At 47.1% G+C, this 16,318-nt stretch overlaps 1 protein-coding gene across 10 annotated transcripts in view; it reads left to right on the top strand.

The window, feature by feature from the left end:
• Nucleotides 1–13,132, top strand: part of Ambra1 (autophagy and beclin 1 regulator 1) — a 219,394-nt gene extending 206,262 nt beyond the window's left edge. For all 10 annotated transcript variants that reach the window (XM_051184178.1, XM_051184185.1, XM_051184184.1 and 7 more), the window contains 3 exons: nt 4,706–4,798; nt 5,736–5,929; nt 11,626–13,132. In XM_051184178.1, coding sequence (XP_051040135.1) covers nt 4,706–4,798; nt 5,736–5,929; nt 11,626–12,122 — 784 coding nt within the window. In that variant the 3' untranslated portion in view covers nt 12,123–13,132. The remainder of the gene's footprint in view (nt 1–4,705; nt 4,799–5,735; nt 5,930–11,625) is intronic.
• The last annotated feature ends 3,186 nt before the right edge of the window (nt 13,133–16,318 follow it).

Raw genomic sequence — 16,318 nt, 5'->3', positions numbered from 1 at the left:
CTCTGAATTTTCCAATCCAGATCTCTTTCCCATAACTGATATTTAGCTCTTTTCCCATCAAAAAAAAAAAAAAAAAGTCCTTCAAAAGCTGGGTATGGTGGTACATGACTTTAATCTCAGGAAGCTGGGGCAAGAGGATTATCTTGAGTTTGAAGCTACCTTGGGTTAGGTAGCAAGACTCTCTCTCAAAAAACAAAAAAATAAAACAAAGCTTTTGAGATGGCTCAAACAGTAAAGGGCCTGCCTCTGAGTATGATGACCTGAGTTTAATCCCCAGGACTCACATGGTAAAGGAAACAATCAACTCCCTGAAGTTGTTCTTTTGACTTCCAATGAACATCACACAAAAACAGAATAAATGTGTTTTTTAAAAGTTGGTTTTTTTTTTAATTATGAAAAAAAATAACATCATCTTCTGCTTAAAAGTATGTCACAGGAACACATTCTTGCTTTTGTGGCTCCTGAGGTCCTATTTAGGTGAATCAGGTGATTGGTTCACTTGAAAATAGGAGAGTAAGCCAGAGTGTTGACATCTACAATAGGCCTCTTGCCTACACTGAAAACAAATAGAGAAGTAGGAGCTTAGGGTGCTTGTCTGTTTCATAAGCAGCTGCTTAAGGCTTGCTGCCTGTCCCTGGGTGACGTAGTTCTCTGGCACACCCATTCCCAAGGGCACAGAATCCAGCCCACCAGCTGGGCCAGGATTGCAGCCCTCCCCCAAAACAGGTGGTTGTCTGCCTTTGTCCGTGCACAGGCAGCTGCATTGCATTTTGTACTCTCAATGCTGGTCTTGATTCTCTTCCATTGTCTCAGCCTCAGCACTCTTGCCAGCACAAAGACTGGAAACAAGCTCCTTGGGTATCTCTTGGTGGTTGTAAATCCCCACTTGACAGTAGACAAAGGCTTTAAAGAATACCCCATCTTACTCTGGGAAAGAACTCTTAGGACAAGTGAAAAGACTGTCCCTAACACCAAGCTATCACACTGCGGTGGGCCAATAGCCCAATAATCATCCCCTGTCCCCTTCCTAGTAATGAGTTATACCTCACTGCTTCATAGCTGCTGCTGTGCCTCTGAATGATTGCCAGCTCAGCCACCACCACTGATCCTTACAGGGGGTGTGAAGGGCCACTGGCTTCCTGTGTTTTCCCTGTTAACATTACCAGACCACTGCTTCCAGAGTCAGCTCAGAAGGCAGACTAGAAATTGGCAAAAGAAAAGTAACCTGAGCATGAAGCACCTGGAACCTTGGCTAAGGATGGCACTTCTTACAAAGCCCCAGTTCTGTCCCTCAGAGAGAGCTGCCAGGATAAATGGTAATTATAATCAAGCACTAACCAAGCAGGGGAAATATACACTTTGGAATGAAAAGGGGAGCCACAGAGAGAGAAAGAGAGAGAGCCAGATGCCAGCTCTTTCCCTCATTGTAGAGATGGTTCAGATAAATAAATGCCAGTCCTCCTGGAAATGGTCCTCAGAGGAAGAGTGTTCTCAAGAAGTCAGGAAGCTCAGAGCCACAGATTGTGTGGACAGAACATTGGGACCATGGAGAAAGCTCTTCCGTCTGTCAAGGAGCCCAGGAGGGTTCCGGCAGTGAGACTGATTGAGCCACACCCCAAAGCACAGCTTAGAGAGGCTGCTGAAGAGAGTCAGGTGCTGTGTGGGAGCCTATTTGAAACATTGCCCCTTGCTGACCTTTCTAGCCTTTTTGCCTCTGTATGTTTGTTTAGCTCCCAGGAAGAACCCAGGACAGTAATTCCTTCATTCAGACCAAGTCACAAGAAAGAAAGAGCTGGCTGCAAATCATTCTTTTAACTTAAAGGCAGAATCAGTGACCTTTAGTCACCAGAGAGTATCTTCAACACTGATCATTTAGTACAGTACAGTACAGTACCCAGACTTGAAATTAAATCCAAGACTGGCTTTGCCATCGTCAGACTCACTGGCCACAGAAACAGCAGTATAGCCAGGGCTCAAACTCAAAAGCCTCCAGCCTCAACCCTTGGTGTCCTATCGATGGTCCCAGAACAGACTGGTTCTTCTAAAGGTTTTGTTCTGAGATAAGAAGAAGGTTCCTGGTTACAACAGTACATGGTTTGTTGTCACTAACTAGCCCTGAGTAGCAGGAATTACAGAGGAGAGATTTGGCAGAGACCACATGGTATTGCAACCTGTCAATAAATCTTGACAAGTTTGTAAATCAAAGGCTTCTTGGCAGCTGGTTTCACATAGACATAATGCAGCCAGGATTTTTGTTCGCCAAAAAGTTCTGTTTTGGGAGGCTCTGCAGTTCGCTTCTGGACATTTGCCTTTCCCTAATAAAAGGCTCTCTCACCTTTGCCCTCCAATAGCCTTTAGACCCCACAGAAATGACTGTCTAGAGGAAGGAAACTACTATACTCTGTAAAGAGGAGTCTTAGTATAGGAGTCACATAACCATGAGATCTGCATGCAGATAGAGCAGAGAATGAGGAAGCCAACATTCTCTCAGGTGAAACATCTACAGAATAACAGGCTCTGTACAGGTAGATCTGGGGCCTTTCCCCAAGTCTGCTGCCTTCTACACAAGGCAGCCCTGCCTCCCATTGCAATCTTCCCATCTAGGCCTGTGCTGACTCCAGGAATGAAAAGGAAGCCCCTCATCTTCTTCCTAAACCCACCTTCTTCTGGCTGACTTCCACCTCTTGTTCCCGTGGGGGCGTCCTATTGTCAAAGGAGAGTGACACGGCCCCAGATTGCAAACTGACGTGCTAGAATACGTCATAATCTGTGTAAGCTACCTTACACATAGACCTGGTAGCTTAAACAACAGATGTTTTTTTTCTTACAGTTGTGGAGATCAGGTATCAATCAAGGGTTTCCTGAGAGAGCTGTCTTCCTTGTTTATAGTTGCCTGCCATCTCACCGTGCCATGGCTGTGTCTCTAAGAAAGAGTCCTCTCTCCCTTTTCTTATAAGACCATAGTTCTAATAGGTTAATGCCCATCCTAATGACCTCCTTTAATCATGCTTACCTCCGAAACACTAGTGTTGGAGCAAAGAATATAAAGTTGGAAGAACAGAGCTCTTCAAGCCCAAGCTCTTCAATATGTGGGTTTCTTGACTTGGTCTGGACTACCATGAGATGTAGGCTATCTACTAGATATAACTAGTGAACTTAAAACTGTTGGTTGTATTGATGGACCAATGGGTGAAAGTACCTGACTCCATAACTCACCACTTGAATTTGATCTTAGGACCCATATGGTGAAAGGAGACCTACTGCCACATATTATCCTTAGATTTTCACATGCCTACTGTACTGTGTGTCACACACACACACACACACACACACACACACACACACACGCTACATTTACTAAGTATTATTAAATATTTAATAACATTTAATAATATTAAATAAATATAAAATGTTTTGTTTTAGGAGATGTTGGAGAGATGGCTCAGTAGTAGTTAAGAACATTTACTGTTCCTTTTTTTCCCTTTTTAATTGAAAAAAAAAATCTTTTATATGTTCTGATTACACTTTTCCTCTCCCCCAACTCCTCCCAGATCCTCTCCATGCCCTTTCTTTCTCTCTCTTCAAAAAAAATTAAAAATTAAAAAAAAAAACAGGAAACACATATACATACAAAACCACATAAATGAAAGCCAGACTATACAAGCAAAAGACCAGTAAAAACAAAAAATTATAACCAAACAAAGCAATATGAAACAAAAGACTATAGAAACACCATTGAGTTTGTTTTGTTTGTGTTTTTGTTTTGTTGTTTTGTTTTTTTGGGACAGAGTCTCTCTGTGGCTTTGGAGCCTGTCCTGGGACTAGCTCTTGTAGACCAGGCTGGCCTCAAACTCAGAGATTCGCCTGCCTCTGCCTCCCGGTGCTGGGATTAAAGGTGGGCGCCACTACCACTCGGCCTTGAGTTTGTTTTGTATTGACCAACTATTCCTGGGCATGTGGCTCTACCCTGGAGTGTGATTAACTTCACTGGAGAAAACTAATTTTTCCTTTGCAAGCAGGTATCAGCTGCAGATGGCTTCCTAGTTAGAAGTAGTAACTCATGTCCACTTTCCCTCTTAGCACTGGAACCCCATCTAGCTCTAACTTGCACAAGCCCTGTTTATGCTACCACAGTCTCTGTGAGTTTATATGTGCATTAGTCCTGTAAGGTCTGGAGCACAATGTTTCCTTGGAGCCATTCATCACTTGTAGCTCTTAACGATCTTTCTGCCTCCTCTTCTGCATAGCTCTCTGAGCACTAAGGAGAGGGGTTTAATGAGGACACCATGACTGTGGCAACTCTTAAACAAGAAAACATGTAGTGGAGTAACTTACAGTTCCAGAGGTTTATTCCATTATCATCATGGTGTGCAGGCAGATGTGGTACTGGAGAGGGAGCTGAGATTCTTACATCTTGACCTGTAGTCAACAGGAAGGGAACTAAAACACTGGCCATGACTTGGGGATATATGAGACTCAAAGCCCACCTCCACAGTGAGACACTTCCGCCAACAAAGTCACACCTACTTCAACAAAGCTACACCTCCTAATAGTACTACTACTCCCTTTGCGATTATGGGGGTCAACTACATTCAGACAATTACCACATGTTCCAACTTTGAAGACCCTATTGTATCAAGAGTTCTTAATCACCTCTCTAACACCTCTCACCCTCTATTCCTCGCCTTTCCCAATGGATCTCCAGGGCCTTAAACTCTGGTGTTGAGTACTACTGGGATCAGCTAAATGAGACGGTCTTCACTGTCCACTCAAGCAGCAGGAGCATCGAGCGGCCTGGGTAAGCTAAAGTCAAAAGACTCCTGGTCTTGAGGGTCTCTGGGCCTTTCCTCAGCCAGAACAGCTTTTCATTGATCTGTTACTTGTCTTAGGCATTTACATACAGTCAAAACAAGACGAGCTAAAGGGATTAGCTCACAAGCACAAGCACCTACAACTCCAGCACTAAGGGGATGTGATGCCTCTGGTCTCTGTTGGCACTCACATCCACACCCACATGCCTATACCCACACAGATACACACATCACAGAATTATAAAAGAAGACAAAACCCTTGCTCTTGGAGTCTCATTATAGAACACATGCCCTCTCTCATTCTGGCCATGGTGTCTGAGTACACTTGGAGTGAGAAGAGAGAGAAAATAATGCCCCATGAACTCTCTCTGTTACGCAGAGAGAACTGTGGGGTTGGTATCTTCAGATAACTAGGGCCCCAGAGATCAAGCAGCCAATAGCTGTAGCCCAGGAGCCACTGAGCTCTGGCTCTGGTCTTCTTTTTCACTTAATCCACTAATGAGACCTGGAACACTATAAAAACAAAATACTGGTTCAATAGGAGACCTAAGGCAGGTCCTGCTTCCTGTAGGAATCACAGGGCACAGACTGGAGCAGTGATCCCAGAAGAAGGTAAAAGTGAGTAACTGGTGAGTCTCAGAAGTTGGGGACTCAGCTTTGCTACCTGTCCTGGCTATCTCAGCAGTCTGTGTCTAGGCAATACCCGAGGAGAGGAGGGCACTGGCCTTGGGCCTGGGCCTCACTTGTGGGTAGCTATACTCCCAACTTACAAGGCTCTTTTTTCTTAGCTGCCATGAGGCTGTGACACTTGTGGTGTCATGGCCCTCCCTTTTTAGGCTATGGGTCTGGAATTGGTGTAGAGTCTATGACTTCTGTGAAGGGCCTGCCCAAGCCCTCTTGACGTCAGTCTGTCTTTTGCCCTAGGACCAGTCGAGCCACGTGGCGGACAGACAGAGACATGGGCTTAATGAATGCAATCGGGCTGCAGCCGCGGAACCCCACCACCTCTGTGACATCTCAGGGCACGCAGACTCTGGCCCTCCAGTTGCAGAATGCTGAAACACAGACTGAGAGGGAGGAAGAGGAGCCAGGGACAGCATCCTCAGGTCCTGGTGAAGGTAGGAAACTTGAACTACTAGCAGGGGACATCTGACTGGAAATGTGACTTCTCAGAGCAAGTTAGACCTGTGTTCCTGGAGGACATTGTTTACCAGAGTGTTCGTGAAAGTGAGAGTTTGTAGGAAGTGCCCCTTCCAGAGCTGAGCCAGGTACCCTGGGCCTCTAGTTTATCTCTCCTCAACTAGCATGGCATATTAGGACTGCTGCAGGCAAGGCTCTTGGTGCTTCTCTTGTATCAGTGTTTTGATGCTGTTATGGCTACAGCTGGGCATTCCAGCAGTCCTTCCTCTCACCTACTTCAGGTATGGTACTGCCTGCCTCAGCCCTGGCTCTCTGCTGGTCTCACACTTTAAAGAACCAATTAGCACTTCCCAGTGGTAGGGCTCAAGCCACTTTGGAACCCATCAGCAGCTGTGTTAAGCAGGCTGTTCTCACTCTCCTTACCTCCTACCTCCAGCCCCCATGCTGCTCCTAGCTCCAAACAAGGCAGCATCTAAACAGACTTTTTCTAGGTCTGGTTGAGCCATTTGCTTGAAAGACCATGGAAGGAGAATTCCTGATGTGCCTCAGGCCAAGATTAACAAATGTGCTTATGTTGCCTTCAGGAAACCCCTTTCCTTACTGCAGCTCTCCATGGAGCACTTTCCTTCTCCCTGCCATGAACTGAAATGTTCAGAGTTAAATCCGTTTTTTGGTCTGCAGCCTAGCCCATCTCCCACATCGAAGACCCAAGGCTCTTTGTGTAGTAGAAACCCCTTGCTGGGGACATGAGCAGCTGGCGATGTCAGCTGAGGCACCCAGCTGTAGCTTTGAGTCTCAGTGAGGGGCTGGCAGATGAAGTTGCATTCCACTTTGTCCAGGCCCATTTTTGCAGGGGTTTTGTGGATTCTGAGCCACCCTGGCATATGGGAACCACTGCTTCTCCAGCAGAGCCAGGAAATGCTTCTCTCAGGCAGGGCACTATCTCTAAGAGGACCTGATGAGGCAGGGTCCTGGATGTTTACACACAAGAAAGAGATTCTGAGAAGGAGCCTTCATCCTTCCCCCCAGAGCTTGGAGTACAGTGAAGTTAAACAGCTGGCAGCTAAGCACCTGACAGCTTCAGTGTGATGAGGACCTTGGAAGGGCCAAGGAAGGGCCAGGGAAGCTTTCCAGAGGAGATGGCCCTCAGGCTGACATGTCACTAGTCAGAATGGCTGGTAGCGGCATTTCAGCATGTGTAAGAGCAATGAGTTAAAACTATGACATGTGGACAGAGGCCCACTGGCAGGTGTGCATTTGAGGAAACCTACCACAAGCTGAGAACTGAGGGTTCCCAGGTGGAAGGAGGCCCTGTCCCAAACATGAAGAACAGCAGTGGCTCTGTGAGCAGATCTGCAGCTTAGGAGATATGTACCCATTGGAGTTTCACCTCCCAAAGAATCCTGTCTTTGCCGTGCTACAGTTCAATTCTTGTAGCTTCTCGGGGTCGGGGACCTCGGGTGGGCAGGACGGTAGAAACTTTCTTTTTCAGACTCTTTCTTTTCCCTTCCCTGTCTTTCTTAAAGCAAAGCAGGTAATGGGGTAGATGCTAGTCAGGAAGGCCAGCAGGCAGCAGCATCAGAAGTCCTGGCAGAATGGTGAGGGACAGCTCGATGCTCTGTGAATAGCCCTGCACACTTCTTTCAGAGCTCTAGACACCACCACTCCCCAGTTTTCCCATGAATAGCATTCCCTTTCAAAAACAGACAAAAGTATGGGAGGGGATGAGGAATTGGTCACTAAATGTCTCTTCTGGAGCCTTGTCCCAGGTGCTTATCCATGGTGCTGATGCCAGATACCTTGTTGGAAAACTAGTTGTCATTGTTCTTGCTCACACTTTCTCATCCTGAGGCAGGCACAAGGAGGTAGTCAGGTCTCCAGGAGCATGCATAGGAGAGGTCTAGCTGAGGTTAGTTTTTCCGGGCTTGACTGTACCTCCACTCCACCAGCAGGGCCTGGATTTATTTGTTCGTTTGAGAACCAGGTCTAATTATAGTAATCATTATCCTGTAGCCCACCCTTCCTTAGTATAAGCCAGACAACATCAGCCTGCTTCCGTTTTTCTTTTTCTAAAAATATGAGGCTCTGGTAGTGTAGCTCAGTGGTAGAGCATGCCTGTGCGTGTGCAGTCCTGGTCCAATCACCCGCACTACCACCTCCCCAAATGACTAACATCCATTCAGCTATTCCTAAGACAAAAAAAATGAGAAGCTCTTCGTAAGGGGGATTTGTTTGTCTTTCTTTTATGCTTCTTGGGCTTTAGTCAGGAAGTTTGAGTTGCTCTAGGACCTGAATGTGACTCTGCCACAAGCTGGCTTATACCGTCTAGGAGGCAGCTCAGAAAATGAGATGAGCTTACTGTTGCTCTCAGCACTGGCACAGAGCATGCCTATACCAGTCTATAGAACAAATGAATGGAACCAAGGAAGGCCCTGCCTCCCTACTTCTGGGAGAACTCAGAGGCTCTGATTCTCAGCCTTGGGCCTCTTTCTGATACGGTGAAGACAGAAGTTAGAATAGCAGCCACAGTTCAGGCCCCAGGCTTAGGAAAAAGAAGTAGCATTATGGAAGAGCTGGAACACAGTACATACATGCACACGTGCACACGCATGGGAAATGGTGATGAGAGGGTCCACAATCTTTACTTCCTTGCTCCTCTCTTCTGCAGACTAAAACCCCTAAAATTAAATGCAGCTGATGGGCATTGTGGGAAATTGCTTATCTCACCTGTCTCCTGCATTCAGAATGTACCTTAGAATTTGCCAAGGAAACAATCTGCCAACAGCATTAAACCATTCCTGTTTTTCAAACTCTAAAAAATACTTCAGCTATGGGGGAGGAGGCAGCAGAGTTACCCACTGTGGTCACTGTTCTCCTGGATCTATATCCCTTGGGCTTCAGTGTTTCTTTCCTCTTGAGGATACACCAGCTGCCTCCAGTGACTCTTAGCCTCCACTTAACATTCTAGGAAAGAAGTGCAGCTCAGGGTTCTAGGCTAAGGCTGGTCATACTCAGGACCAGAAGCCAGACTTGTGCGTATCTCTGAATCTCCTATCCATTATTTTTCAGCGTGCACTGTGTCTCACATTGTATGAGGCACTGTGAACCCAAGGAGGAGTTGTTATTGTTGTTGTTATTGTTGTTGTTGTTATTATCATCTACCTATCTATTTATTTATTTTGGTTTTTCAAGACAGGGTTTCTCTGTGTAACAGCCCTGGCTGGCATTGAACTCACAGAGATCCACCTGCCTCTGCCTCCTGAGTGCTGAGTGCTGGGACCACTGCCTAGACCAAAAGGTTTAGAAAGAGAATCATGTGGTGAAGCCACTATGTCTCATCCCTCAAAGGGCTATTCCATAAAGGAAACAGACATACAAAGATTTCTCCTGAAGCAGAGTAAGAGCCAGTTTTCAAAGTGGCCTTGAGTCTAGAGCTCCTGTATGCAACCTAGGAGCCCATTTTTAGTCATCCATACATGTATTCGGCAAATAAATATTTCATCCCAAACCTTGTGTTACACTGCCCAGAGATGAATAAACCTCCAGGAAGGTCCAGCAGCAAGAGATGTTGTAGCCTCTAGTAACTGAGCCAGAGAGAGGTATGCAATGCTACTGGAGCTGCAAGACCTATAGCCTCTACTCTTGAGTTGTGGCCTCTGAGTCCAAGTTGACTTGAGACCAAAGGGATAGGTGAGAGCCTGTATAATGTATCTCAGTATGCACTGGTAGGGAACAGAGGTGTGTCAGAGTTAGTAAAGAAAATGGCTAGGGCCTAGTCAGAAGGCCCTCAACTGTCAAAAGGACTTTGAAAGCTCTGGAACTCCTGAGTTTTGAGCAAGATGTGGACTTAACCTGAGCTCAGTTAAATAAGCATTAGAATAGTAATGGCAGCAATATGGAAATAGGCTGGAAAGAAAGAAGAGACTGATAGGAAATAGCCAAATCAGAGGTGTGGGGTGGGGATGGGGGCATGCAGAACTGTAGACAGACAACTGAAAAAGACAGAATTTCAGACTTGACTGCTGGCCACAGGGCACTCTGGGGCTGAGCTGTATAGCACCTTTGAGCTCCAAGGTAGCTTTTTCCTCCCTGGAAACAACCACTGGGACGTTCTGGGAGCTGACATGATGGGTTCAATGCCCACAGGACCCAGGTGAGCCCACTGCAGATCCCCAAGGAGAAAGAGAGATCCCCAGAGAGCTCTTAGGAAGCAGTGGAGATTGCCGAGCAGGGGCAACTCATAGGATAGAGGCTTCAGTGGCACTGAGGTCCCTCCCTGCCCTACTGTTTGAAGGTGTGGCCTTGGGACTCAAGGCCCTTCACGTTCTCAGTCTTTTGCATGCAAAGCTGAAGCTTAACTGTTTAGGGCAGAGTAGGTGAGGGAAGCCATCATGGGGGTTAAGAGCAGAGTTTCCTGTGGACCTCAGGGAAAGTCATCTGGCTAAGAGCCAAAGCCTGTCTACTTAGTACTGAGAAAAATGGAGTCAGGACCAGGAGGGAGAACATGAGCAAGTACTTGCCAGGTCCCATGTGAGAAGGGCCTGCTGGGACCTTAGACACAGCTAAGTCATAAAAGTGACTGCCTGGAAGTCTGACTCAAGCAAGCTATTAGAGAAAAGACTCAGGGCAAGGGACAAAGAAAGCCTTGTGTAAACAGTAACCTTGAAATAAGTAACGTATCCATGAGTACACCAAAACCGGAGAATCCATAACTGGGCAGGAGCTTGCCAAAGAAGACAGATCAGCACTCATTGGAGCTGTGTCTGGCAGGTGAGAGCCTTGTCCAGACCTGCTGAGCTTGGCAAAAGGCGTAGGGAAGACTTGGGTAGAACTATCGCTGCTGCCCTGCCATGTGGGCTCTCATTTCCTCTCCAGACACTATGCAGATGCTAAGAGTCCTGGCCAAGTCCAGCCAGCCACCAAATAATGGCAGATATGTGTGATTTGAGCCCAGATCTCATCTGTTCTTGCAAGGAATGCCCATGTTTCATTGGGGAACAGGCCCATGCTTCCCCTACTTAGAGCTGCAGGGTAGACTCACAGGCCCAGGCTGGCAGCTGTTTCTCAACTATGGTATCGGGCATGTATCCCAGGGAGAGCAGTGACGAGGGGAGGTAGAATAGCCCTGGATAAAGGATAGAGGACAGGAGATAGGACTTCTAGGGAACAGTTAAACACAGGCTTTTAGGAAGTAACAGAAACAACTGTTGCTGAAGGAAGATAGTGCTGAAATAAAGCATGGCAGACTGTCTGTCTTTGAGCCATACCCTGCAGCACACACATTTCTTCACAAAGACTAGGTGAGATATCCCATTCTAGGACCAAGTCTTAAAGTCATCACAGATGGGGAGAGAATAGACAAAGCAGGCTTTTCAGTCCTCTCTGCCTTTTTTTTTTTTTTTTCAAAGCAACCTGCACTCTGCATGAGGCTGAAAGGCTTAATTAAAGCTAAGCACTTGCCTTGGGCCCAGCTCTGCCTTGAACTGGATGACTAGCCTTAGCCACTTCCCAGGTAAAGCAGGGAAGGAACAGTACTACTTGAGAGCCTTGTCCTGCTTTCAGGACTCCAAGTTTTCATAGTCTCTTACTCCCCCCAGCATCTGCTAGCTCCCACTGCCTAGATCAGGCTCAGATCAGCAACTAATGCCTTCTTTGCTGTGCTTTTATCTTCCAGGGGAGGGCTCAGAATACAGTGGCAGTGGGGAAGATGCCCTCAGCCGGATCCAGAGGCTAATGGCGGAGGGTGGCATGACAGCTGTGGTACAGCGAGAACAGAGCACCACCATGGCCTCCATGGGTGGCTTCGGCAACAACATCATCGTCAGCCACCGCATTCACCGAAGCTCCCAAACAGGCACGGAGTCAGGGGCTGCTCGTACCTCCTCACCCCAGCCCTCCACCTCTCGGGGACTGCTCTCAGAACCTGGGCAACTGGCAGAGCGAGGCCTAAGCCCCCGGACAGCCTCCTGGGACCAGCCTAGTACCTCTGGGAGGGAACCGCCTCAACCAGCCCTGCCGGCTTCCTCCCCTGTCCCCATTCCAGTCCCCCATGCCAGCAATGAGGGACCAACCATGCACTGCAGTGTGACCAATAACAGTCACCTTCCTGAGGGTGATGGCAACAGCAGAGGGGAAGCTGCAGGCCCTAGTGGGGAGCCACGGAACCGGTAGAGTCCAAAACAGGCACTGGTGCCTCCCCTCAAGCCACTGAACAGAAGCTGGTCCTCACAGCTGGCTGGGAACTGTACACACAGAAGAGTTGATGCTTGCATCTGGGAACAGGCGGGATGAGGGGGTGGGGCATGGAGCCAGTGGATAAGAGGCAGTCCAAGGGGCAAGACTGGCCTGGGGGACTAGAGCCCTCCAGGATCTGCAGCCCAGAAGAGCCACACTGCTGGGCTTGGTGTAAATGAAGAAGCAAGTGGGTATCTCTGCCACAAATCCCCCTTTCTCCTAGGGTCACTGGCCTAGGGAACTCGGCCCTGGGCAGGTGTCCCAGAAGAGTGAAGTCTTCCAGACCTAGACCACACTATCCTGGACAGAATGGTGGAACAGTTCTTCCCTGCCCACTATTGGGGGGCAGAGCCACCAGGAGCAAAGGAGCAGCCTACCCTTACCCCCAATTGCCTCTGAGTCTAAATCTCCTAGAGTTCAGCCTCTGTCTATCCTCTCAGCCCACAGAGACATAAAAGTTGGGCCCAGCTTCCATGTGGGGGATGTGAGGGACCCCTGTGGGGTGAAGGAGGCACCCTGCTTGCCCAACACAGGATGGAGTCAATGCATGGTGGTGGACAGGTCCTCAGGAGTGGGGGGTGTAGGCTGGCCCGCCCCCAGCTTGTCCACCAACCCCCCACCCCAAAGCCCTCCATGCAGCACCTGTAGGTGTCAGTATTACCTAAGCCTAGGCCAAAGCCAGCCCAAGGCTGGAGGGAGAGATTCCAGGTCAGAATGTGGGGTCTTGCTCTGTGATCTGAGGTGTTGCATGTGGAATTCTGAACTGTACGTGTAGTTTTTAGTGGAGAAATCAAGGCTCTGATCATTTTGTTTTTAGTATGAAAATGTGATTTCCTTTCTGTTTGTCACTCATCATAGAAACATTGTGGTGGGAGGAGAGGGGATAGTCTACTGATAATGAGGGAGACACCAAAGATCTACATCATTAAAATGATGATATGCCCCTCCTCAGGCTCCTGCTTGTTTCTATGGAGAGGGGGGAGGGAGAAGGGTTTGGGACTCCGGTGTGGAAGGCATCAAACTGGGCAGCCTGGCTTCCATAGGCATCTCAGTGGACCTGGTAGTGGGGTCCTCTCCAACCTATTAGCCCACATCAACTCTTGAAGTTTGCTTCCTAGGATGTGGTGCAGACTGGGGCACCCTCTCAGTGGCAACTGGCTAGGCAGGGATGATGGAAGAAGTCATCCTGATTGCTACTTATCCAGTACTATGGGCCTGAGTGATGATAATCCAAAGCTGCCCTCTCCTGTCCTGGAGACCACAGCAGCAGGTTCTAGGCAGCTGAGAGGAGACTGTGGGCTTGTCTGCAAGTGTCCTTGAAGGTTGGCTGGAAGACCTTCCCTGCCCGTGGTCTTTAGAAAGTAAGAGAGGCCTTAAAGTATACCTCTTTAATAGAAAAGCTGAGTAACTCTGGAACATTTGCCAGCAACCTGGACTACCACAGATAGGATACTGGCAGGTCATCTGTAAGGATGTGGAGGTGGGGATGGTGAATATTACAGATTCTGTCACAACAGAGATGAAACCAAAAGTGAGCAAGCCAGTATGCAACACTGAGGTTCCATAGGAGCACACATTTTCTAAAGAGTGTGTGAACTGTGTCTGCAGTCTACTGTAGAGGACTCTGTCAGTGAATTCTATCAGCGGACACTGGCTGACTGTGACTTAGGACAAGAGATTCACCTCTTCTGTGCTTTGATTTCCCTTGCAGGAGTACACTAAGGGACTGCTTCAAGTTACTTTAGCCCTGTAGTCTCGCACAGATGTGAGACTGGCCTTCCTTCAGGGAGAGGGATTTGAACTAAGTATAGGAGGATGGAAGGGTACCTACTGCAAAGCCAATTCTTATTGTTGCTGTGAGAATCAGCCTTCAGCAGCTCAGGGACTGAGGGGTTCATGGAGTCAGCGAACTAATCACTCCACTTTTCTGAGGGAGTAAAAACTCTCTGGGGCCAGCAAGTGCAGCAAAAACTTAACTCTGGGGTTGGCAAAAAGGGGAAATGCACACGTGCACACACACCCCTGTCTACCTTTAGGGTCTTTCTGCCATCTCCCTCTCTTACCTCTATCCAGATGTATCACTTTTGTCTATTCTTAATTTTTCCCTTACTGCTTATAGATGCCAACAAAATCTTTCAAGCTGTGTAAAAATTACAATGTAGTTACAATCTGTTTTTAAGTGAATGATTACAATATTACAATGAATATAAGTAAAAAACATAATTTTTTTTTTTTTTGTTTTGGTTTTGGTTTTCTTCAAGACAGGGTTTCTCTGTGTAACAGTCCTGGCTGTCCTAGAACTCATTTTGTAGGCCAGGCTGCCCTTGAACTAACTGATGTCCACCTGCCTCTACCTTCCAGTGCTGGGATTAGAGGTGTGTGCCACCACCGCCTGGAAGATTAAATGTTTTATGTATTATGAATGAAAAACAAATTATACCCAAGAACCCACATACATTCATGTCCAAGCAACTTGATGTAAGCAAGCAAGACATTTTCTCAGTTCTTTTATTGACAGGCTGCATTTTGTGGTTACAAGGAAAGGATTGATTGCTTTATTATCTCAAAAGATAATCTTATGAAAAATCTTAGAAGAATCACTAATTTAAACTTTCACATATGGAAAACAATCAGACGTCTTTAAGTCCTCAGGGTGCATACCCACTCAACAGTTTTCTTATTAACTCATCAGGAAGCTGAGGGTAGAAATGGGTACAAGGAATTAATCACCTTTGATCACCAACTCATCCTAGCAAGAAAAGTAGTCCATCAGCTAGCAAAAGCTAGATTACCATTGTTTTGTTCCAAGTCCCTTGTTCAACTATTGAAAGCGTGCTTTTCTAAACTTTATAAATTGTTCCCCGAGAATGTTTACCTCAAAACCATTAACAAAAACATTTCAACCCAACCTTACTAACAATTCTACATGTCTGAATTCTTTCTAAGGGTGATGGTTGAATCATTAATCTGCTCCAGCAGCAATGATTGGAAAAAGCCAATCATTAAGTGTCAGTAACACTGCCCAGTGAAAGGCTAGAAACCCAAGACTTTTCATACAACTCATAGATTATGAGGGATGTGGTGACCACGAAGGCAGCAATCAGAGCTCTGCTCGATAACAGCATGAGGTCCTCAGGACAGTTTGTCATCTGGGCTTTGCCATGAGTTCCAATGCTCCCTGTTGGTCCCCTTGAATGGCCCCCTGACATAGTCTTGCCCACCTACTACTACAAATAGAAATATGACTTGGTTTAACAGTAGAGATGGAATTTGGGTGTAAATGTGCTGAGTGTGCACAATCTGCCCCTCCAAAAACCCTCAGGTGACTACTTCAGTTTCCTTAGACCATATGACTGACAGCCAAGGTATACAGGAGCCACTGTTACCAACACAGAAGTCGAGGCTGGGAAAACTGAATGGAATCTGGACATGCTCTCTATTTGGTTAGGAACAAGGATATGAAGAGGGCTTGTGATAAAGCAATCCAAATATCAAATGTGAGCATGCCTTATCCACCTCTACTGACTGGCCAAGAATGTACAGGTCACACCTGCTTGTCTCCACACCAGTTCCTTTCTTAGGAAAGCCTCCTCGGTGAGTGGTAAGCCATTTCAGGGTCCCTGACACATCACAAACGTGATATCAGCAAAGCAAAGGCTGGCAGTCCCTTCAAAGATAGTGTTCAGAGGCTGTTAGGCCAAAAAAAGAGTAGACACTGAACTAGGTCCCATAATTACAGTTCAGCTTTCCAGGGTTTATCTGTGAGTCCTGAGATGTGAGTGGATTAGCTGGTAACTTTGGCAGTGGTTGGAGGCATTTCTCGTTTCTGGAACCACCTGTCCTTTACAAGCCCGGCTGTTTTCCTCAGTGGCTGCTTAATGGTCCGCCCTCTCCCTTACACATAATACTTCCCCTATCTTGGAAGTGTCCTGCTTCTGGACCCCAGGGAGGGGTATATGGCAAAATGCAAGAAGTTGATGTCCTATGAATCAATTGAGCCTCTTCTCATCTGTGAATTGGGGCAAAAACAATCACTTTTTTCATCTTATGAGGATCATGGAGACTAAAGCGCCCATGGGCAGGGAGATGGCTTCTCACACGGGCCCACCCAGGCAACTCTAGCCCTCAATGCT

This window comes from Phodopus roborovskii, unplaced genomic scaffold, assembly GCF_943737965.1.
Source record: "Phodopus roborovskii unplaced genomic scaffold, PHOROB, whole genome shotgun sequence".
Lineage (NCBI taxonomy): Eukaryota > Metazoa > Chordata > Mammalia > Rodentia > Cricetidae > Phodopus > Phodopus roborovskii.
Note: the sequence above shows the minus strand (reverse complement) of the source record. Positions and strands in the feature narration are given on the sequence as shown.